Source organism: Sapajus apella, unplaced genomic scaffold (assembly GCF_009761245.1).
Source record: "Sapajus apella isolate SASKATOON/1434 unplaced genomic scaffold, GSC_monkey_1.0 scaffold49, whole genome shotgun sequence".
NCBI lineage: Eukaryota > Metazoa > Chordata > Mammalia > Primates > Cebidae > Sapajus > Sapajus apella.
In genome coordinates this window covers 7939869-7963611 of record NW_022436989.1, presented here as the reverse complement: position 1 = coordinate 7963611, position 23743 = coordinate 7939869, and the positions used below count along the sequence as shown (strand labels likewise).

General features: G+C 38.0%; 1 protein-coding gene and 1 long non-coding RNA gene across 2 annotated transcripts in view; one reads left to right on the top strand and one right to left on the bottom strand.

Moving 5' to 3' along the window:
* The window catches only part of FMN2 (formin 2), a 378526-nt gene that overhangs the window by 181386 nt on the left and 173397 nt on the right, over positions 1-23743 (top strand). The window contains 1 exon segment of the mRNA XM_032242253.1: positions 15393-15454. Within this exon segment, the coding sequence (XP_032098144.1) occupies positions 15393-15454 (62 nt within the window).
* Positions 5925-6142, bottom strand: LOC116526013. Its single transcript, XR_004257920.1, has 2 exons — positions 6052-6142; positions 5925-6016 (listed from the first exon to the last, which is right to left on the bottom strand). It is a non-coding gene; the product is annotated as an uncharacterized LOC116526013 (long non-coding RNA).

The window sequence follows — 23743 nt, the reverse complement described above, 5'->3', positions numbered from 1 at the left end:
AGCAAGAAGGTGAAGTCCGTTATGCCCAATAAAGGACATTTTGCAGTGCTGGTTTACGGAAAACATTCAACAGACAGTGGATGTTTTACATAAAGTACAGTGCGTTGTTTGAAACTCTTTACTCATCTATACACTATGCTTAAAATAAACACTCTCTGGGAATATACCAGTCTTTTTTTTCTACCGCCCTTATTCCACACCCTAGATTTTGTCACCTACCAAAGTCAAATAAATCTTATCTAAACAGTTGAGATAAGCGCCAAGTCGTACCCAGTATGGTCAAATCAACAAACCTCTCCAAAAACAGAAATGAAATACAATATCGCTAGATTAAACAGTCTACAATGGTAATCATGTTTGCATTTAAAGATTTTATTCCAAAAGGATCACAGTCTTGGTATCCATTTTTTTTCCTCCTGCCTAGACAAGACGGCGACATACTGACTCAAACAAAATGCATTTGTTCTCTAACAATTTAACTTGTACAGCTCTTATAAACAAGGCCCATAGGTGTATGAAGTCTACTGACTTAATCAGTAACTTATGTCGTTAACCTTGTATAAGCAAGTATGCTTGAGATGTACCAGCGTTGGATTGTGTCTTGGATTTCGTCTTTTTTCTGGCAGGAAAGCCTTTCTTTATGCAGCCTAAGTGCAGAGTCTATGGCATTCTGGGATTTTATTGTCTGTACTTTATAGTAAAGCTCCACCATGCTAAACTGTTTAAAAAGAGAAGCTAGTATAAATTAAGGTGATTTCTAAATCATAGAATATAATTAAAAATGCAGTTTTCTTGTTTGATAACAAGGTGTAAACTCTACGGGGGCAGAAACTGTGTTTGTCTGCTTGATGCTGTATCCTCAGGGCAGACAAGGGTACCTGGCTCAGAGTTAGAACTCGATGAATATTTGTTCAATGAGTGAAGGATGTTTTCCAAAAGATATTCTGTCTTCTTTGTGAATGACTAAAAATATTTTATAGTTATTGCATCAATTTCTGATGTTTAAAAACATTTCTCTCAAGAGAGTACATTTTTGTCTTATAGTTATGTCTAAATGGTTCCCTTTCAACATATATCATTTAACTAGCAAGTTTTTAAATACACAATAAGGGAAGGACAGATGTCACAATATCATTGTCATTTTTTGGTAATATCTCTAAAGCATTGTCATTTGTGCATTTCTTATTGTAGAGCAAGTTATACACTGCCTGCTGGTTTGAAAATAACCCATTTTTCATCATCCTTTAAGCAGATCTTTGTTTACTTTGGTTCATGAAGTTGAGAATTAGCCCAATTGGATATAGATGCATGACTCAAATATACTGTCCTTCTTTTATATTTAAGGTCCAAACAATAATGCAAAATTTATATTCTTATTTTCTAATTTATATTTTACTTTATGAGAGGAAATATATCTACAAAGGCATATATGCTATTTGGACATTTACGGAAAACTAAAGAACCTTTCATTTTTAAGTGCCTGCTATAACAAGGACTGTTTTCCACACAATGGAGGAGTTAACGCTAATCTTTATATCCATTTAAGGGGATAATAACATTACCACTAATGTGTCTATTACCCATGTGAATAAACCAAGGCTCCGTGAGCTTACCAAGTCTCTCCAACAGTTGCATAGCTGGTCAGTCACACATCCATGCTTTTAGTTGAGGTCTGTCTAAATCTAGAACACAAGGTCTAAGTCTCATGTAATTCTGGAGAAGACCACAACTTTTGAGTTAGTATTTTGGTGAGTTAACACTTCTCAGTAAACATGTTACAGTTTAAACTAGGGCTTTGAATCAGAAGAGCAGTAATAAAATTTAGAAGTCTGACAAATACAAGGAACAGAATGCCACTATTTTAATTTGTGATCAAAAAAAGAGTGCTGTTGGTATATTTTCCATTTAACTGAACTTTTTTTTTTTTTCTGAGATGGAGTCTTGCTGTGTTACCAGGCTGGAGTGCAGTGGCGCTATCTTGGCTCACTGCAATCCACACTTCCCGGGTTCAAGTGATTCTCCTGCCTTAGCCTCCCGAGTAGCTGGGACTGCAGTCATGCACCACCATGCCTGGCTAATTTTTGTATTTTTAGTAGAGATGGGATTTCACCGTGTTGGCCAGGATGGTCTTGATCTCTTGACTTCATGATCTGCCTGCCTTTGCCTCTCAAAGTGCTGGGATTACAGCTGTGAGCCACCTCAGCCAGCCTTAACTGACCTTTATCATGGTCTTTAGATAATCCATGAATTAGCTGAATTCCAAGTAATCCAGAATTACTTGAAACATTATTCACAAGCATGTGCGCGGGGTTTCAGGTGTAAAGAATGTCTGGCACCACGTGTTCTGGTAAGAGGCCCCTGTTTGTGTGCATACTCAGAGGCCCCAGGTTTCCAGATGCCCAAGCATCTTAGTGGTGAGTTGTAGAAAGAATGCAAATAGTATTTCCTTTCATCATCTTGTAAAATGTTCCACTGAATATGGTAGCAAGTGTCTTCCTTCATTTGAAATGTTAGTTTTCATCAATTGTTGGTTATGTTCACTTAACTAAGCCAAGCAAAATCAAACAAAACTTTTAAAAATTGATTGGCTGCATCTTTAGAAAATGTTTGTTATAGCCAAGCACGGTGGCTCACACCTGTAATTCCAGCACTTTGGGAGTCCAAGGTGGGTAGATCGTAAGGTGAGCAGTTCAAGACCAGCGTGGCCAAGAAGGTGAAACCTTGTCTCTACTAAAAGTACAAAAATTAGCTGGGTGCAGTAGTGGGCACATGTAATCCCAGCTACTTGGGAGGCTGAGGCAGGAGAATCACTCGAACCTGGGAGGCAGAGGTTCCAGTGAGCCAAGATCGCGCCATTGCACACTAGCCTGGGTAACAGAGCAAGACTCTGCCTTGAAAAAAAAAAAAAGAAAAAAAAGAAAATATTTGTTATGTAATACATGTTGGAAGTTTTTAATGTAATGCCCAAGTATGCAGATTTTCATTTGGGGATTAATGCACCAGCAAGATATGCCTTATAAAGGAATGCTGGGTGTCATTCTTGACTCCATTGACGTCCAGCTGCACAGTTGCACAGTGATATGCACTTCCTGATGGTTTCTATGCTTTACTGAATTTCAAATAAACATTGAGGGATGATAGTTCTAGACATTTCTACCAAGCTTTGTTTTTTCTTCTTCCTTCTTACATCTTCCCAGCAGATTAATTAAAACAATAACAGAAATAAAAATTAAGGCATTCCTGAGAATAAAAATGGGCCTTTTGTGTCCAGCACTGATTATAAATGCAGAGGAGGAAAAGGAGGCTTCTTCCTCTAGTAATGTCTGTCTGTTGCTCTTTTCTTTGCAGTTCCTCTCCTCATTATTAAGTAGAGGTTTATGCTTGTAGTACCATTTGCAGCATGTATTTTTGCCTGAGTTAAATTAGGCGTTTGCTTTCTTAGGCATTTCTGCGTGTGTGGATTTCTGAAGCCAAGAAGACAAATGTGTGAGTGGCAGCATCCTTTCTTAAGGTTGTCTGTTGTGATTTTTCTCTGGAGGTTCAGCAATGACTTTTGTTTTTCACATTGCACACTTCTTCAGTTGTCTGCTATATGCAGGACACTCTGGTTTGATATCATAATGTCTAGGACAAGATCCCTGCTCTTAGGCTCTTTAAAATCTTCTTGGAAGGATGAAACACATACTTTTATACAATATGGGGAATAGCTCAAGTGTATCAGATGACTTTTATTTATGTTAAAGGGTGGAATCTAATAGGGAAAGTCATGAGCCTTGCTAGTTATGGAGTGTTTTGGAGATTACTTAGACTGGAGCTTGGAATTGCTATTTTGTTAGAAAAAGCAGTTTGTCCACATTTAGAACTACACTTTCCAGTTTCCGTTTTGTTCCAGGTGACCATAGGAAACTGATCTGGTCAGTGAGATTAAGTAGAAGTCTCCTAAAAATGGATGATTCATCGGCATTGTATTGCACATTTCTCCTTGTTGCTTTCCCCTTTTCTCTTTCATTTGGCTTGGAACGTGTAAGTGATGGATGGTACAGTAGCAGCAATTATTCCATGTGAGGAAAAGGCATATGAAGACCACCTAAAAATTGTAAGCTCTACACTTTTTTTTAGCCCTTGAATCAATGTTGCTCCATCTTAGCTTTGTTCAAGTCACTCTCTACTCAGATATTCTTTTACTTACTTCTGAAAACATTTTTTAACTGATTCAAATGTATTTAACACTTTTGACATATTTTCCTGTGGGTAATTGTCAGGAATGAATTCATATTTCACATAATCTTTATCACTATATTCTAACTAGATGCCCACATTACTCCCTAATATGAGCCAATCTTTTAAGCTAGGGAAAAGATTGAGTTAGAAACAATCAGTCAGGAATGAAAGACATTTTCTCCCTCATCTAGACCCTGTGTTTTTCATTTTACTTCCTAATAAACTCAAAGATACTGGAATTCAGTTCTTATTTCTCCTTAATTCCGCAAGAATACAGATGATACCCTCTATAAAAGCACTTTCCATCCCCCAGCTGTCCACTCTTGCAATTCTTCATCCGTCTACAAAACTTTTCCTCAACTTTATATTGTTTTGTTTTTTTAACAGCTAGAGACAAACACAAACTTAGCCAGGTAAGAACAGGGAAATATTTCAATTATTAGATGAAGGATTATAAAAGAAGATAAGCAGAAAAAGTGTCTAAATTGTAATTTGTCTTCTAGCTTCAGAGTCCCTGAAAGTTTTTAAGGACTTTTTCTAGGTCCTTAAAAATGTAAAAACTAATAGGCATTGTAATGAGTGAGTTCCGTGAACAGAGGGATCACCAGGGACACAGCTTGTGGCTGGGCTAGAGTGTGAACCAGGTACTTGATATCTGGCAGGCATATGGTCAGAGGGAGTACGTGATTCTATGGGTTTTGTTAATCTTACCTCACTGGGATCTACTCTCAGGAACTGGTCAACCTTTTCTTTCCTCCTGGAACTCCTGTTACTTGGATATTGGCCTTCCCGAATTGGTCTACATTTCTTAGCTTTTTTATCTTCTTTTCCTTTTTGATCTACTTTTGGGAAATTCTCACATTTATTTCCTGAATCTTCTGTTGGGTTTTCTTGTTATCCTGTTTTTATGTCTGAAGAAACATTTTGTTCAATTAGGAGGGTGTTGCAATAATTGCAGGCAATAGTTGGGAATGTCTGAGAATGGGTGGTAGCAGAGCGGGTGGTGCGGTGAAGTCATTTTCTGGATGTGTTTGGAATGTGAAGCCAACACGATTCATGATGTGTCAGATGTGGAAGGTGAGGGGAAGAGAGGAATTCAGGACAGTTCTTCTGAACAGCGAGCAGACGGAGTCTCCATCATGTAAGACAGAAGCGCATGGATAGTGTGTGCTGCCTGTTAGACACCCAAGTGGTGATGCTGAGAAGGCTGTTGGTTCTATAAATGAGGAGTTCAGGAAGGAGGTCGGAAGCTGGAGATGCAAGTGTGGGAGTATTTCAAGCCCACCATGGGACTGGCTGAGACCACCAAGGTGGTGAGTGTAGATACAGGGAAAAAGCGGTGGTGGTAGTGAGCCCTAGAACATTCCACAAATGAGAGGTTAGGTTAGCTGGCAGGGGAGCCTGAGGAATGGGTAACATTACGAGCAGGAAGAAGAGGAAGAGAGAGTGGCATACTGGAAGCTAGGATAAATTTTTAGCACGTGTATCAGAAGGAAGGAATTTATAACTATCACATGCTGCCAAGGGTTGAGAAACGTGCATTTGGATTTCACAAGATCTAAAACACTGGTGACTCAGTAATCAGGGCAAAGACTTGATGAGTGGGATTAGGAAGTGATGGGCAGAGAAGAATGTGGAGACAGCAAGTATTGACAACACTTTGTAGGAGTTGGAGGAGTTTTACTGCTTTATTGTTTTCCTGGTTTTTTTTTTTTTTTTTTTTTTTTTTTTTCCGTCTCCAACATCCCTTTGTGGAGGCTTCCCGTAGATGATTTGATCCTTGATCCTTGACTGTCTGTTCTTGCTTAAGTCTAAAAGGCGATGAGAAACCCTGAGTTCTCATGTTGGGCTCTTGGACTTTGAGTTCAATATAGCATTTTCGGTGTGTGTTTTCTGTTGGGCTTTCACCGATGTCTTTATCTTTTGGTCTTTTTCCTGGGATTGAGAGATTTCCTGGAGACTTCCCATTTCTGGCTTAGGTAGTAAAGGTCTGTCTGGCAGTGTTCTCGACTTTAAGCTGGGGGAAGAGGGCTGAGCGGAGGTATGGAGGATTTCGCATTCAACATACACTACTGCACGTGGTCCCTGTGTATTCAGCATAGCAACCTATCCTACAGCTGCGCTTTCTGTATCTTTGTCCAGAGACTTTGATTTAATTTCTTAAGAAGATCAACTTAATGAAGTTGGGAGGGGCTTCTTCAGAATGGGCATGTAACTGACCGACTGGCAGCATTCACCCAGTGCTCCTTGTTGCTGGTATTCCTTGCTTTACCCTCAGCTGGACAAGTACCTGCTGCCAGTTCCTTGGCCCTCAGGGTTGGTGCTCAGTTTTTTCCCTGAAAGGTGCGGCTTTATCATTCTAAGGTCTACAAAGCCAGGTACGGCTAGCTTCCATCTTTTGTTGCTGTCATCTCCTCTTCTTTCCTCTTGTTCTTATGGGTTTATTTTTTAAAATATATTTTTACTATAGCTTTAGTGAAACTTGAGAACAAAATCAAATGCATGTATTTACTGTGCCGTCTTAACCAGAGATGCGTCCCAGCAATATTTGATTAATACGTATCACAGTGCAAATCAAATGAAGCAACTTGAATGTTAGGTGATGCTATTAATATTTAGACCATCTAGTTAGTACCCTCTTGTCACTTTGAGGATTTTTTTTTTTTTTTTTTGAAACGGAGTCTCACTCTCCTGCCAGACTGGAGTACAGTGGAATGATCTTGGCTCAGGTTCCAGCGGTTTTCCTGCCTCTGCCTCCTGAGTATCTGGCTACTACAGGCACACACCACCACGCCCAGCTACTTTTTGTATTTTTAGTAGAGACGGGGTTTCACCATGTTGGCCAGGATGGTCTTGATTGCATGACCTCATGATCTGCCAAAGTGCTGGAGTTACAGATGTGAGCCACCACTCCTGGCCCCACTTTTAGGATCTTTTACACCTGACAATGCCGTTCTTTCTCCTGTTTGCACAAGCTCTACCTTGTGTTCTATCGTGGTGTAACTCTCGTTTAGTTACTTGTGGATGTGTCTTTCCACTTCACTATACTGTGAGCTCTTCTAGATGGGAGAGTGTGTGAGTGTGTATAACTCCAGATCCCCAAAATGTTTTGTAGGATATTTACAAAAAAAAATTGTCAAATAAATTTCAATTACCCCCAAATGTAAGTTTCTAGTTCACGGAAATATACAGTGAAACAAAAATTAACTGCTTACATGCCCTCTTCTTCCTGATTTTGAAGCCTAAATGACATGCTACCTGCAGTTGCTCAGAGAGGTCTCTTACAAAATGTTTCGTGGTGGCTAGAGGAAGATGAAAAACCTGACTCTTTTAAATGAGAGGATGCTTCTGATCTCTGTTACATAAGATGAGTGTCTACTCAAAGGTCTTTGCTTCTCAGCAACTTGCAGAGCTAATTTCACCATAGCTTTTCCTGTGGCTTCTACATTTTAAACGGGGTAAAGATGCTTTCTTTAAGCCCTTATACACTTTCTTACTCTGCCAGTGAAAAGAGGACATGAACCGTAAATACAGGCTGATTTGTACTCGTTTTGTGTATAAGCTTCTGCTGTCTCTACTCCCCTTTCCTCGTACCTTGACCCAAGTTAGTGTTAATGCCTTCCCTGTGGTGACTTGCTTAGTCTGCTATGTTACTGTCAGTACAACCGAAACTGTCATTTTTCTTTTTGCTGAGAATGTTTTCAACCCGGTTCATCTGAAACCTCTCAATCTAAGATACTGATTTGGAGAGATATTTAAAAAAAACACATTTTCCGTTATAGGAATGGGAAATGAGCCATAATAATAATCATAACAACCAACATTTTCTGAGTGTTTGTGCATGGCACTGCATTTTACATTTATTATTTAATCTCCTGCAAGAACACCATCGGGCGGGTACTCTTATTAGGTCCATTTTTGCAGATGAGGAAATCAAGATGCTCTGGGTTATAATAAGTTTCGTGGTCTGTTGATTTGAGAGTCCACCGTGCCCCACTGCCTTCTAGTACCATCAGATGGCAACGTGACATAATTATTACCTTTGTGTTCTGTGTTTTTGAGCTGTGATGTCAGCTAGAGTAATGTTAGTTATTTATGAAAAAATAATCAGAGTGATCTCAAAGAACGGTCAGTTTGTCCAGTAAAATTGAAGGTAGGGTTGATTTTCAGGAATTACTAACCTCAGCCTATTTTAGCCTTTCAACATCCAAGGAAGATGTTTTTCCAAGTCTTTTGTGTACTGAGTTCTTCTAGATACAGAAAGGATACAACAGTGAATGAAGTGTGACCATGTAATTGCGGAGGGAAGGGTCTGCCCATATTGTCTCACATGTCTCTGTGTATCTAAATATCATATCTCATAGGATGTCTATTTATAGAAATGATGAGGTTTAGCTTATTTGATAGGTTATGTCTATACCAGAACCCAGCCTTCCTGAGTAGTGCACTTTTTCTTCCCACTGAATCATGATGCTTCTCCATGTCTTTGTGAACCTAGAGCCTAATAGGAGAATACAAACATTCACATTAATAAAATTAACACAAGGTAGAGACCATAGAGCAGCACAAGTTGGAACTTGAAGTCCAGGGAACAGAGAGCCATGGGTTAGCAATGTGTTATGGTGGGCAGCCCCTCAGATGATCCCTGGAGATCCCCTCCTCCTGAAACTCATGGCTTTGTGATATTCCCTACCCTTTATACGTGGGCTAGACTCATGACTCACACAGAATAGAAGAAAGACTAGGCTACACTAGACTAGAATAGGGGTGATGGGATGCTACTTCCAAAATAAGGTTACAAAGAGAAGGAGTCTCTGTCTTGTATGCCCTTTCTGTCCCACTCTAAGGGAAGCCAACTACCTTGAGAGCTGCCCTATGGAGAAGCCCATCTGGCAAGAAACCGAGTCAGACTTTCAGCCAACCAGTAGTGAGATGCCGAGGCCCTCAGCCTGAGGAACTGAATCTTGCCAACAGCCTATGAGTAAGGCTGGAAACGGATCTTCCTATAGAGCCTTCAGATGAGACCATAGCCCCTGCCAACACCATGAGTGGAGTCTTATGGGAGACCTTGAGGCAGAGGCCCCTAGTTGAGCTGCACCTGGATTTGTGACCCACAGAAAATATGAGATAATCCACATGTGCTCTGTAAGCCCCTAAGCTCTGGTGTAACTCACCATGCAGAAATGAATAACATATTTGGTAATAAACACTGAGATTTTCTGGTTTGCGGCGTCTTTACCACCAGTTTAGCAGATCACAGGAAAGATTAAAGTCGGTGACTGCAGTGGCTGGGATAAGTGCTCATGGCTGTTGAAAAGAAGAGGCCATCAAGCTCAGCTCTGAGAGACTGCTCCAGTCCTGTCTCATCCAACAGAGCCTTGCTTTTAAAAAGTATCATCGTAAGGCAGGTACTAACACTGTTCCATAACTTAAAATGTTGCATTCAACAAGAGTAATCATATCAGATTGAATTATATACAAATAGTTTGAGCATGGTGGCTTATGCCTGTCATCTCAGCACTTTGGAAGCCTGAGGTAGGAGGATCACTTGAGGCCAGGAGTTCAAGACCAGACTGGGCAACGTAGCAAGACTTTGTCTTTACAAAAAAATTTAAAATAGAAATATTAGCTGAGCATAGTGGCATGTGCCTATTGTCCCAGCCACATGGGCAGCTGAGGTGAGAGGACTGCTTGAACCCAGGAGTCTGAGGCTGCAGCGAGCTGTGATCATACCACTGCACCTCAGCCTGGGTGTCAGAGTGAGACCCTGTCACTCTGTCTCCCTCTTTAAAAAAGGAGATTACACAAATAAAGTGAACTGATGAATCTGGCTACTCAAAATATGGGAAAGATTAACAAATTTGTCTAATAATTTTTTTGAAGTGCTTTGTTTTAAATGAGTTCCTTTTAAGGCACACTCTTAAAATATGGTTCTTTCCCTTCTGTGCAGTGCTTTGAAAGTATAAAGACAGGATTCATTTTATCATGTAAACATTCATACAGATATCTTACTTTGCTCTCTAGCCTGTGGGTAATTCAATATTTGTAGTAAGTTAGAATAAGAAGCATGTACCACATTTCCAGGGCTGACAAAGGCAGCCATGGAAGAGAACAAGTTAATAGCAAAGACCAAGTGTCCAAGGATAGACATCTGTCTGTGTACAGTCAAGTGTCGGACTGTTTCCTATGTTGAGTCTATAACGCTTGGTCGTTTCGAATTGCTTTTTCTTTAATTTTTTAATGTAATGCAGCCATCAATCAAAATCTTGAAATCAAAAGAAAAACAGATTTCTTTTTCTGTTTGGACATTTTGTTTTGAGACATTTAAAATATCTTAGGTGAAATTGACTATTTGACTTCCAAAATAGGCCATTTCATTTTTCATTTTGTAACAGCGTGGTTTAACAAAAACGGCATTGGATCTTAGTGAGTTCATACTGGTGGAGTTCATGATGAGAATAGCTGTTGTGATCTTTTAACTATTGAAAGCCCATGTTTCGTCCTGAACCTAGTTTTAATCTAGCACCTAGTTTTAATCTAATTTCTGAACCAATGTGTTTATAGGTAATATACACCTTAAAATTAATCACACCCATTATTCTAAGGCTTTTTGAGTTATCTTTCTACTATGTAATTACTTGTTTTCTCCGCATGATAAACATATGGTATAAACAAAAGTTACTATCCCACTTGATAAAGTCTCAGAGAAGCTTAGTGTCTTGATCAAAGACATACAGCCAATTTGTATGAAAGCCTGAAAGATTACTATGTTCTTCTACTTCTCTATCTAGACATTGGCATTTGATCAAATCATAGACAAGAATTGCTATCCATTTTGGTCTGGAGTGGTGTTTGTTTATTTGTTTGTTTGAGACAGAGTCTGGCACTGTCACCCAGGCTGGAGTACAGAGGCATGATCTTGGCTCACTGAAACTTCTGCCTCCTAGGTTCAAGTGATTCTCCTGTCTCAGCCTCCTGAGTAGCTGGGACTACAGGCATGCACCACCATGCCTGGCTAATTTTTGTATTTTTATTGGAGATGGGGTTTCACCATGTTGGCCAGGCTGGTCTTGAATTCCTGACCTCAGGTGCTTGCCTTGGCCTCCCACAGTGCTGGGATTACAGGCGTGAGCCACCAAGCCCAGCTGGAGTGATTATTAATCTGCGGTTGTGTGTAGGCTCTTTAAAGGAAGTGGTAAATATCTCAATTTGTTTTAATCCTGGAAAGTTAGCATATTTGACAAATAAGTGAATGATCTTTTAAGGTACAAAAGGATCAGTGCTTCCTCTCAACACCTTTCTCCTCGAACCCACTCACATAAAAACAGAACGGATGCTTCCTGGTTAAATGTACTTATATATGTTTTTGAGAAAGTGATTAAAACTGCACTGTAGACTGCAGAGATTGGGTGGGGGTGGGAATTGTAATAAGTCCTAGGCGAGGATGGGTGTTACTCAGCATCTTAAAGCAGCAAGGAGGAAATGAGTGTGAGATATCTGACCTCTAATCTGAAGTGTAATCACAGTGGCACCTTGCTGAATATTAGAGGGTAAAGTAACCTGAATTAAACATTTATCACTGAATATTCTTTTAAATTTTGGGTTTATTTGAAGTCTAGTCTTGTTCTTAATGATTTAAATTCTCATGAACAAGACAGATTATGACGAACAAGCCCCAGTAGCTCTGTGTCAGGCTCTCTTGTTTCATTCTAATAGCTCACCATTCACGTAAAGGTGCCATCCCTCAGTAGATGCAGTAGGAATTTTTTTTTTTTTTTTGATACATGAGGAAGCCAAAACACAAATAGAAAAAAAAAATCAACTTGTTTAACCTTGGGCTTGATTATAAGGCCACTTGAGCAGGAAGGATCTTTTTTGTTGTTGTTAAAACGGAGTCTTGCTCTATCGCCTAGACTGGAATGTAGTGGCGCGATCTTGGCTCATTGCAACCTCCGTCTCCCAGATTCAAGTGATTCTCTATCTCAGCCTCCCGAGTAGCTGGGATTACAGGTGCCCACCACCATGCCTGGCTAATTTTTTTGTATTTTTAGTACAGACGGGGTTTCACCATCTTGGCCAGGCTAGTCTTGAACTCCTGACCTCATGATCCTCCTGCCTTGGCCTCCCAAAATCCTGGGATTACAGGTGTGAGCCACCATGCCCAGCCTGGAAGGATCTTCTAATAGTTGAAATTTTGTGAAAAGTTGGCATGGGAAAGTAACTTTCACCAACCCCATGCCAGATCCTTTAACTTATTATTGCCCCTGAGCCCCACAAAAACCCAAAACCAAAACTTTGCTAATATTTTCCATTATTTCCTTGCTCCTGCCCCTAAAGGAACTAAAACTTATAAAAAGCAACTTACTTGAAGTCATGCAGCAACAAATAAAAATTCAAATTGAAATTTAGTTTAGTTTCATTCCATGTTCTATGTTTGTTCCACATTGGGAAACTGTATCCTGTAAAAATAATATTCCCTTTGGAGGAACTGTATCACCTCGATAACATTTCAATACTCAGGCTCTTTGCTCCCAAACAAGGTTGAAATTTTGGATTTGGAATCAAGAAATTTCTGATGAGTTTTTTTCTTTGAATCTTTTTGCCACCTAAATAAAGAAATACATAAATAAGTAAATAGGTAAGTATACAAGTAAAAAATAATAATTAAAAAAAAACCTTTCAGCCATTCTTAATGATGTAGAAATCTGTTGTATTCTCTGTGCATTACCAGTTGTCTGCAGATTTTCAAGGCTGGGAAATTCAGCACATTCCCACCCAAATGGCTCCAACTTTAAATCATTATTACTCAAGTAACTGTTAACCCTTCTAGTAAACTAGTGTAATACATCGCTGATGTATAGGAAACACACATTTGTTGAATACATTTGGGAATGCTTATCTTATTTCCTTTATTTTAGAATTTCATCAGTTGAAAATGCACCATTGACCAAATCACAGATTTTAAGGATGGGAACAATGGAAGACACTACTAAACATCTAGTAACATAGGCAATTTAATCTAAGTCCTGATTTCTGAAATGTCAGCATGTGCTTTTTAAATTGAGAAAGTATAGCACTTTGGTAATCTTAATCTTTCCCAAGTTACTTCTTTTACCTTTATCGCCTATCTAGAATTTCTATCACTGCATCCATTCATCTGTCAGGACTTAATCTTTCTTTCTTTTTAGCTAAGAAGATTTTGCCCTGAAAACTGCTGATTCCCATTTGAATTGTGTTAACTTCTCTCACACCAACTAGGGGGAAATTTTGTGGAGAAACAGTAACAGTGTGGCTTTCGAGTGAGATTTTCTGTTGAAGAGTAAAAAATAAGATCTCATGAGTTAGGACTCTTTGAGAACTTGTTTAGGAGCACATGACATTTATTAAGCTATTCATTATTAACAGTATTCTTTGAATCTCATGTATATGACATTGCATGAGATGTCTGTCTTTCTTAATATTCTTTTGATCTTATGTATATGGCATTACATGAGATAGAAAGATGAGAAACCTTAGAATATTCACAAGTAAAGTTTTATATGGGAATAATAGTATGGGTTAAAATGATGGAGAAAATCAAAGGGCAATTGTGTACTTGATGAGCTTTGAATTGATTATGAATAATATTATTGTGTTTCTTTGCCTTGTTCTGGAGTTGAAATCTTATACCAAGTTGATTTTTAGGATTTCTTTTATAGTTTTCTTAACATGTAGAGAATTACTGGATTATTAGCTAGCTGATGAATTCCAAAATCAGAAACCTTTGGATTCACTGTAAGATTTTCTTGAAGTAGACTCTGCACAAATCGAATTCTATGGATAAATTTGCTGTTTTTACTTGGATTTTATGCATTTCATTACATATGATCACAGCAAAATTATTAGATAATCCGTTTTAATTAATTTTTAAAATGTGGTCAAAGTTAGTTGGTCTGTGCATTTACTACTTTGAAACATTAAAGTTCGTGATAAGTTTGCCTTAGATGGTTTAATGAATAAGATTTGACTGAGACTCTTACTCTTAGATTTCTATTTCAGACCTTTTTTTTTTTGAAATTGAGATCGTGGATTATTATTAGGTTGGAGGTATCATATTCTACTTGGTACAATATTTTTTGGTGAATCTGGGCTCTTTTCCCAGATCCAAATACAAATGCTAAATTACCTTGGTTAGATTTCTCATCCATTCTATAATTCCATTTCCCACTTATCTTTTTAAATGCTTTCCTGGGGTTTTGCCAGAGTCAACTAGATAATGTCTCATGTGAAACTTTGAGAGATGAGACATTGTAAAATGCCTCTGTTATCAAAATAAATATATCCAGTTTGTGATTATTCACTTGGTGATTTTTGTCTCGGAAATTTGTAACCTTCCAAGAGCTTCACTGGCTACTTGGCACAAATTCTATCAGGGCAAATTCACCTTGTTTCTACCTAATATCCGCAAAGAAAACACAGCATGATTTTTATTAACCTATGCCTAAACCAAGTACTAAAGCACACCTACTCCAAAATACAATACAGATTTCTTCAGGCAAACAAATGCATAAAGAAAATATTCCTGATTTTTCTGTTATCTGTCCGGCTTCTTCCTTGCATAACCATGGGTAGTGTATATTTTAAGGATGGATTTTTAAGGTAGCATCTGTGCAAACATCACTACCAATATCAAAGAATCATCCTTTGGTTATAACATTTTGAGGAATTGTAACAGGAAATGCACCCATCATTTTTGTACTAAATCCACAGTTTAATGACTAAATTTTACCTTTGTCAAATGCTCCAGATAAACTGGTGAATTTAAGTATTTATTGGTATAAAACTGGGATGTAGCACTCACCAGAGTGATTTGCCTACTTTTGTGGTATTAAGCAGATTTTTCAAATTCATTCAGTTAGGGCGTGAAAGACAGACCTCACGGTTTCTCTCTGACCTTTGCCTGGGCCATTTTCACGGAATTTAATATTTGTGGAGCAAGTGAAAGCTTTAACACTTGACACCTGGCCCAGTGAAATTCTGGGTGCAGGCTTTGCAATGGGGGCAAGAGGAAATATTAGAGTTAAAGCCCCTCCGCCCTCTGGCTGCTGGGTCATGAGCCTGTTGCCTGAGACGGTCAAACATCTTTTCCCAGGCGGCTTATGGCAATTTATATTCTTCTTTTTTTTCCACAGCTGTTGTGAACTTGGACAATTCTGTGGTTGACCTGGAGACCCTTCAAGCTCTCTATGAGAATGTGAGTAATAGAAGGACGTTTATGTGTGAGTATATAATATGTACACAATTCATGTCTACGTGCACATACAGGCTCTTTGCTTAAGGTCCTCTAAGGAAATTTGATCTGACTGTAGTGACTTTGCCTAAGTAGGAGTTTGTTACAATACTTCAATACTTTCTAGGAACATATCAAACAAATGTGTGATCTCATGGTTTTAAAAATTGTGAATCAAATCATATTGCATATGAGGTCATTCACATTTTTTTTGTTTGTTTTTGAGATGGAGTCTCACTCTGTCACTCACGCTGGAGTGTGATGGTGTCATCTCCTGCCTCCTGGGTTCAAGCGATTCTCCTGCCTCAGCTTCCTGAGTAGCTGGGATTACAGGCATGTGCCACCATGCCCTAGTAATTTTTGTATTTTTAGTAGAGACGGGGTTTCATCATGTTGGCCAGGCTTGTCTCAAACTCCTGACCTCGTGATCCGTTCGCTTAGGCCTCCCAAAGTGCTAGGATTACAGGCATGAGCTACCGTGCCCAGCCCATGGTTTATTTATTTATTTAACTGTTTATTTATAATTTAAACAATAGTTAGTACTGATGTGGGGACTAATTTAAGCCAAGCATTGTTCTGTGCACCACACACACGCACTCACTCATACACACTTAAAATTTTTAAATATTTAATTGAAAAAGATTGAATACATTCTGGGTGTGTATATTGAATATATTCATGCTGATTTGATATACATATTGATTACCACAATCATATTAACACATCCATCACCATCCACGCTGTATATAAGATCTCTAGAAGTTATTCATCTTATAACTGAAAGTTTGTACCTTTTGACCAGTATCTTCCTATTTTCCCGACCTCCTACTCCCGGGCCACCACCCTTATGCTATCTGCTTCTATGAGTTCAAATTTTTTAGATTCCTTATTTGTCTTTCTGCGTCTAGCTTATTTCACTTAGCATAGTGCCCTCCAGGTTCTCCAGGTTCATCATTCATCTGTTATGTTGCAAATGGCAGGATTACTTTCTTTTTTATGGCTGAGTAATATTCCATTGTGTATATGTACCACATTTTCTTTATCCATGCATCTGTTGATGGACACTCTGGTTGGTTCCATATTTTGTCTCTTATGAGTAGTGCTGCAGTGAACATAGAAGTACAGATATCTCTTCAACATACTTGTTTCATTTCCGTTGAGTGTATACTCAGAATCGCTGGATCATATAATAGTTCTGTCTTTAATATTTTGAGCAACACCTACACTGCCTTTTGTGTGCGTGTGTTTGTGAGATGGAGTCTCTCTCTGTCACCCGGGCTGGAGTGCAGTAGTACAATCTTGGCTCACTGTGACCTCCGCCTGCCTTGGCCTCCTAAGTTACTGGGATTACAGTGATGTGCCACCACATCCAGCTAATTTTTGTATTTTTAGTAGAGACGGGGTTTCGCCATGTTGGTCAGGCTGGTCTCAAACTCCTGGCTTCGTGATCTACCCGCCTTGGCCTCCCAAAATGCTGGGATTATAGGAGTGAGCTGTAATCCCACCATGCCCAGCCTACACTGCTTTCTATAATGGCTGTACCAATTTACATTCCCACCAACAGTGTGCCCGGGCTCCCTTTTCTCCACGTCTTCACCAACACCTATCTGTTCTCTCTCTCATAATGGCCGTGCCAACAGGTGTGAAGTCATAGCTCACTGTGGTTTTGATTTGCATTTCTCTGATGATCTGTGACCAGATGCCATTATCACCACGCCTATTTTACATGAGGAAAGTTAGAGAGGTTAGATGACTTACTCGGGGTCACACGGCTAGTGTTATGGTAAAGCTGGGATTTCGTTGATTCTGCCTCTGTTTCTGTATGCTGCTACAGTTTATTTCACTAAATGGCAGGACATTTAGCTTTTCTTTTATGTAGTACTTTTTTTTTTTTTTTTTTTTTTTTTTTTAACAAAGGTGGCAGTAAAGGGAGTAAGGTATTGGAAGAGAATAGCCATAGCACGATATAGTTAGTGCCACTGGGGAGTGCGATATGAGCTGTCTTTAGCTAGGATGTGACATTAAATAGTATTGATTCAAGTAGTAAGAAGGCAGGATTTTTTCAGTGCTTTTGATTATATTTAGGGTAAAGTCTTAGTTTGGTCCTATTTGGTGTCTGGTATCTTTGAGTGCTTTTTTTTTTGTCTTTATTTCCGTTCTTGTGTTTGATCTGCCTGGTATTTAAGCTCTGCTCTTTGGGGCATGGTCTTAGTTGGTCCTTGACTTTTCTGTCTCAAGTCAATTAATTCTTGGCTCTGGGGAGATCCACGTGGTGGGCAGGATGCAGACTGTTTTCCTCGATCACTCCCTTGAGGACGGTGTGTTCGGCCTGCTCATTCATTCTTGAGTTTGGCTCTTTTTAAACTTACGTTATATGGTGGTCTCACCTGTGAGATTGAGACCAATGTAAGACAAAATATTTATCATGTTGCATTGTACAGAATCTGTGGACTAAGTGTTAGAACTGGTACCCATTAAGCATGGTGAGCATAAGCATTCAGTGAAACTGAGTCATAAACATAGATTGAGAGGGAAGATTTGAGTGATTTATTGTATAGTTGTCACTATGCAAGGGACAAACTGGAAAAAGTAAATCATGCATCTAGTATATTCGTGATCCAGTGAAATTGGTATTTAAAATGTAACCATTGGGAGGTACAGAGAGTTTTCATTTCTCTTGAGTCTTTCATACTGACCCTCTCCCAACCAGGAGGGCCATATGGAAGAAATGAAGACACACCAGGGGAGAGTAATTTTTTCAGCATGTCATAATGATTTAAGATGTTGGTGTGTGTGTGTATCTATCTAACTTACACATATATTATGTGTACATTTTGTGTATACATGGTATGTGTGTGTATCTATATGTGTGTATGTGTATCAAGGAATGAATGTCTTATGTAAACCTGGTGTATTTATGTATAGAAATATATCCAGAAAATACAGAACACTGAAGACAACTATATGAGGGATGTTTATTGTATACTGATTTAGAATATTTTATTTGGGAGTTTTTAGCCTTTCACAGTAAAGTAATATCACAAAATATAAATTTATGACTCCTGACAAACTAGATAGCTATTTAGAATCTTATCTAACTTAATGAAAGTAGAACAAGTCCTGTGTCTTAGTCTGTTTGGGATGCTATAATGGAACGCCAGAGCCTAAGTGGCTTTTGAACAAAAATTTATTTCCTGCAGTTTTGGAGACTAGGAATTCCAAGATGAAGGCACTGGCAGATTTTGGATCTGGTGAGGGCCCTCTTCCAGGTTCATAGACTGCGGTGTTCTTGCTGTAACCTCACATGGTAGAAGGGATGAGGGAGCTGCTTAAGGTCTCTTTTACAAGGGCACTAATCTGATTCATGAGGGTTCTGCTCTCATGACCTCATGGCTTCCAAAAGGCTCTGCCTTAATACCATCATCCTGGGGATAAGGTTTCAATGGAATTGGGGGTGGGGCATAAACATTCAGTGTATAGTATAGTAGCTTGTGCTGGTTAAAGTTGTGGTTTTCAAAAATTTTTTTTGCTGCTGGTCTTAAACTTGAAGGTTCAGACTTTCATTGTGTCAAGAAAACAATTTTTTGTGAGAGGGTGATTCACAATTGTATTAGTTCAGGTAGTACCAGGTTAGCCCTCTGCAGTACAGGAACTTGAAAATCCATTCTGAACAATAGTTCATGGGACATACTTTATATGCCAATAATACATATATGCAAATTCCTGATTAATATCTATTAAAAAAATAAGTCCTGGGAAAGCAAAAGTAGTTTTTTTATCCACAGCAATATCTCCAGAACCTAGAGTTAAGTAGTATTTGGCACAATTCTTCCCTAAATGTCCTGTGTATCAGGGGTTCCCAACCCCAGGCCAAGGACCAGTAGTGGCCTATTAGCAACTGGGCCACACAGCAGGAGGTGAGCCACTGGTGAGTGAGCATTACTACCTGAACTCCACCTCCTGTTAGATCTGTGGTGGTATTAGATTATCACAGGAGCTGGGAGCCCAAACCCTGTTGTGAACTGGACGTGCAGGGAATCTATGCTGCATGATCTTTAGGAGAATCTAATGCCTGATGATCTGAGGTGGAACAATTTCATCCCCCCCACCCCAGGTCTGTGGAAAAATTGTCTTCCACAAAACTGGTCAATGGTGCCAAAATGGTTGGGGACTGCTGCTGTCTGTGTAAGACATTGCTGAAATCCTACAGTGCTGCTTTCTTCCTTTCCTGGGAACTCTCCATTTTTTTGCTTTATGTTATCTTTATGTATGTATATGTCTTATCTTCTCACTTAACTACCAATTCCTTATTAGTTGAATTTTTCTTTTTGAGACAGAGTCTCACCTCATCGCCCAAGCTGGAGTGCAGTGACATGATCTCAGCTCACTGCAATCTCCACCTCCCAGGTTCAAGTGATTCTCCTGCCTCAGCCTCCCAAGTAGCTGGGATTACAGGCATGTGCCACCATGCCCAGCTAATTTTTTATTTTTAGGAAAGACTAGGTTTTACCATGTTGGCCATGCTTGTCTTGAACTCCTGACCTCAAGTGATCCACCAGCCTCGGCCTTACAAAGTACTAGGATTATAGTTGTGAGCCAGTGCACATGGCTTGAATTTTTATATTCCATACTGAACATTATGGTTTGTATAAAATATTCATAGCAATTACACCTTAATTAAACAATGACCTGAGAATAGAAATGTTTTTCCTCTTGGTATTATAATGGACAGAAATGAAAATGGTTAATGTCATCATTTACATTTCAAGTGCTCTGCTTTTTATAAACATCAGTATAAAAAGAAATCTGGCTTTCTTAAAAATAAGGCAATTTCAGAAATATTTCTGCAGAGACTCAGAAGTGATACCTTTACCGTGAATAAAGCTAACCATTGCTATCCCAGCAATAATCTGATCACGTTATGTGCGGTTTTTTTCAAATAATGGTTTACATTTAAACAGCGACATTCCATTTTAGGGCAAACTGAGTATATTTGTTTCCTTCTTGTTGATGTAATTTCAGACATGATTGCCCCAGGAGCCCCTTGAATCGCTAAGGAAGCTCTTTCCATTTCCTGTATTAACCTTGAATGTTTTGAGTGTCCGCTGGACTGAAAAGAAGCTTGAGCTTCCTCTTCTCACTTTATACTAGATAAGGCATTCCATGATGAACCCAAGATGAACCTAAGATTTTAGAACTAGCTGTTTATTTTTTAGTGCACAAAGCAGAACAAGTTTTTCCATGTTTTCAGTTGCTAATAGACTGCATGTTTGTGTGTGACTAATAGGAATAAGGCAGCAAGCTGTATGAAGGCACATCTGTGGCGTACCTTGGCTGGAGGCCTTCCTACTTCCTGCAGACTCTCCCCATACTTTACAGCTATGTAATAACTAGATTAAAACAGGCCACAATTTCATTTCCATATGACATGAACATGTTTACATGTTCCGTCCCTCCTCTGTCACCCCAAATCACACAAGGGTATGCCAGAAGTTGTAGTTCCAATTGCATGAAACCAATATGGTTGCTCTTACTAAGGGGACTGGGATTCTGACTACGTCTTTTCATTCATAGTGTATCAGGTGAGGGAGGTCTAGCAACCCAATGTATCTATAATAGGAGTTTTATATGCTCTCTTTGCTATTTAATCCCATTAAATGACTGTTGAATGAATGAAGAATGAATGAACCCTTTGAAACGGGAGCTGAGCACAGTAGAACATTTAGGCGACGTGTGATGCCAACTTCTTTTCCATGCATTCTCCTAGATTCCTAACTCACAAGTATAGGACATTAAGCCATCCAATTCCTATTTACCATTTTTTTCCTCGTTTATCCTTGCCACTTTATCTAAAAAATTCTGTGACAATCTTTTTACCCCCTCTGATGTTCAATCAAAGAGCTCTTCTCACTTTGTACTAGTTTTTCTTCCATCCCTCCTTTCTTACAGCATGCTCAGTTGCCCATCAAACTGAAAATGAAAACAAAATAAAGAGACATATATAACTTACCTCCTTTTACTCATTATTTCTTTCATTGGAAAATAGTTATAGAAAGCTTACTAACTGTCATGCAGTTTGCTAAGATGTGTGTTAGGTAGCATATTAGGCACATGCATATTTGGAATGGTTTTTTCTCTTGGATGTTGCTTTTTATCAGTATGAAATATTCTTCTTTGGTAATACTGTTTGTCTTGAAGTTTATTTTAACTGATATTTAAATAGCTCTTCTATTCTTTTGATACATACTGTTTGCATGTTTGCTTATTTTTTACTCTATCTTTGTGCTTTCAACTTTCCTGTGTCTTTATGTTTGAATTGCATCTCTCATAGCATGTGTTTGGGTCTGTGTTTTTTATTCATTGTGATAATCTTTATTTTCTTGGAACATTTAAATTGTCAACATTTATCGTAATTGTTGTTATAGTTAGATTTAGTTCTGTCATTTTGTGTCCCTTTAATTCTTTTCTACCTTATTACATGGGATTGTTTACTTTGTTTTGTTTTAAATCTTATTTCTATTGGTTTTTTAGCCGCACCTCTTTGTGTTACATATTTTTCAGTTGTTCTAGGAATCACAATGTATATTCCTAACCTTTTACACTCTACCTAAAGTTTTAATATAAAATATAGAAACCTTGACCCATTTAGGACTTTTTGCTGCCTCTCCTTCTCTATTTAATGATTTTATTGTGATGTAAGTAGCATCTGTATATTAGTATAGTTCCACATCACTATAATTTATATTTTAAATAATTAAACATATTTAAATAATGTTTTTCTACATTTAACTACATTTCCCCATTTCTGAAGCTCTTCCTTTGTTCGTTAAGACCAAGTTTTCCCTCCAGTATCATTTTTCTTCAGCCTAAGGAAGTATCTTTAATATATTTTGAAAACACATTTTTTTAGTGATGAATTTTCTTTCATCTTAGTTTTTTCTTAATCTCACCTTCATTTTTTGAAGGACATTTTAAAATTGGATATAGAAGTCTGGGTTGACAGTTTTTTTTCTTTCAGCATGATAAAGATATCCCAATTACCTCTAATCTACATTGTCACTGGTAAGTCTGCCATCATTGTTACCTTGTATTAATATATAAATTTTCATTTTTTTCCCTCTAACTGTCTTTAAGATCTTCTTTTTATCAGGTTTTAATCAGTTGTATCATAATATAAGTAGATATGGTTTTCTTGTATTCTGATTGAGTTTGAGGGACTTCTTGATTCTGTAAAATTATGTTCTTCACCACATTTGGGAGTTTTTCAATCTTTAGTCCTTCAACCTGAAAATATTCTTTTGTACCCTGTTCTCCCAGTTTCTCTCCTCTTTGGCTTACTAATGACATACATGTTATATTGTGAGTATTTTTTCACAGGTTCCCTGAGATTCTGTTCATTAGGTTTTCAATAATTTTTTTTTCTTTCTGTTCATCATATTGTGTACTTTAATCTTTCTTTTGCCATCTTTATTCTTTTATCCAACTTCTTCAATGAAAACATTTATTTCTAATTTTATAATTTTCACTATAGAATTTTCATTAATAGTTTGTTTTTTTGAGATTCCTTATCTTTTTTCACATTGATAATTTTTATTACAAATTGAATAATTTATGTTCAGTTTTCTAAAAGGCACCTACACACATTTAAATGTAGTCCAGAAACTAGAAAAAGAAATTTGTAATAGCTGGGCCCTCATAAAATCAGGATCCAGAATATAGAAAAATTCTTACATTTATCAAGAGACAAGTCCAAAGAAAAATGAACAAAAGATATAATAAGACAACTTTAAAAAAGTTAACTTGTATGTCCAATAAATATAAGAAAAAGTGTGTATTTTCAATAGTAAGCAAGAAAATGCAAGTAAGACATCAGTGAGATACTTTTTCATCCCCAGTGAAAAAGTTTGACAGTATCAAACATTGATGATCATTTGAAAAATAGTAACTATTATACACTATATTAATATAATTTGGTATAACCTCAATAGAAAGCAATTTGCAATATCTAATATAATGAGTCCAGAAATTCCATCCATAGTCATACATTCCAGAAAAACTCTTTCAAAACTAGCTTTTCAACCATCAGACACATTAATGGGTCCAACATGTAGGTCTAGTCAGATTTGTCTGATACTAAATGTACCTAACAGACAAATTAGCCTAGGTCAAAAGAATTACAAAAATTAATCAGAGTTTCAAGCTACTAGAGTTTAATTTGTTTCACATAAATATATTAGCTGACACTTTTTCCAT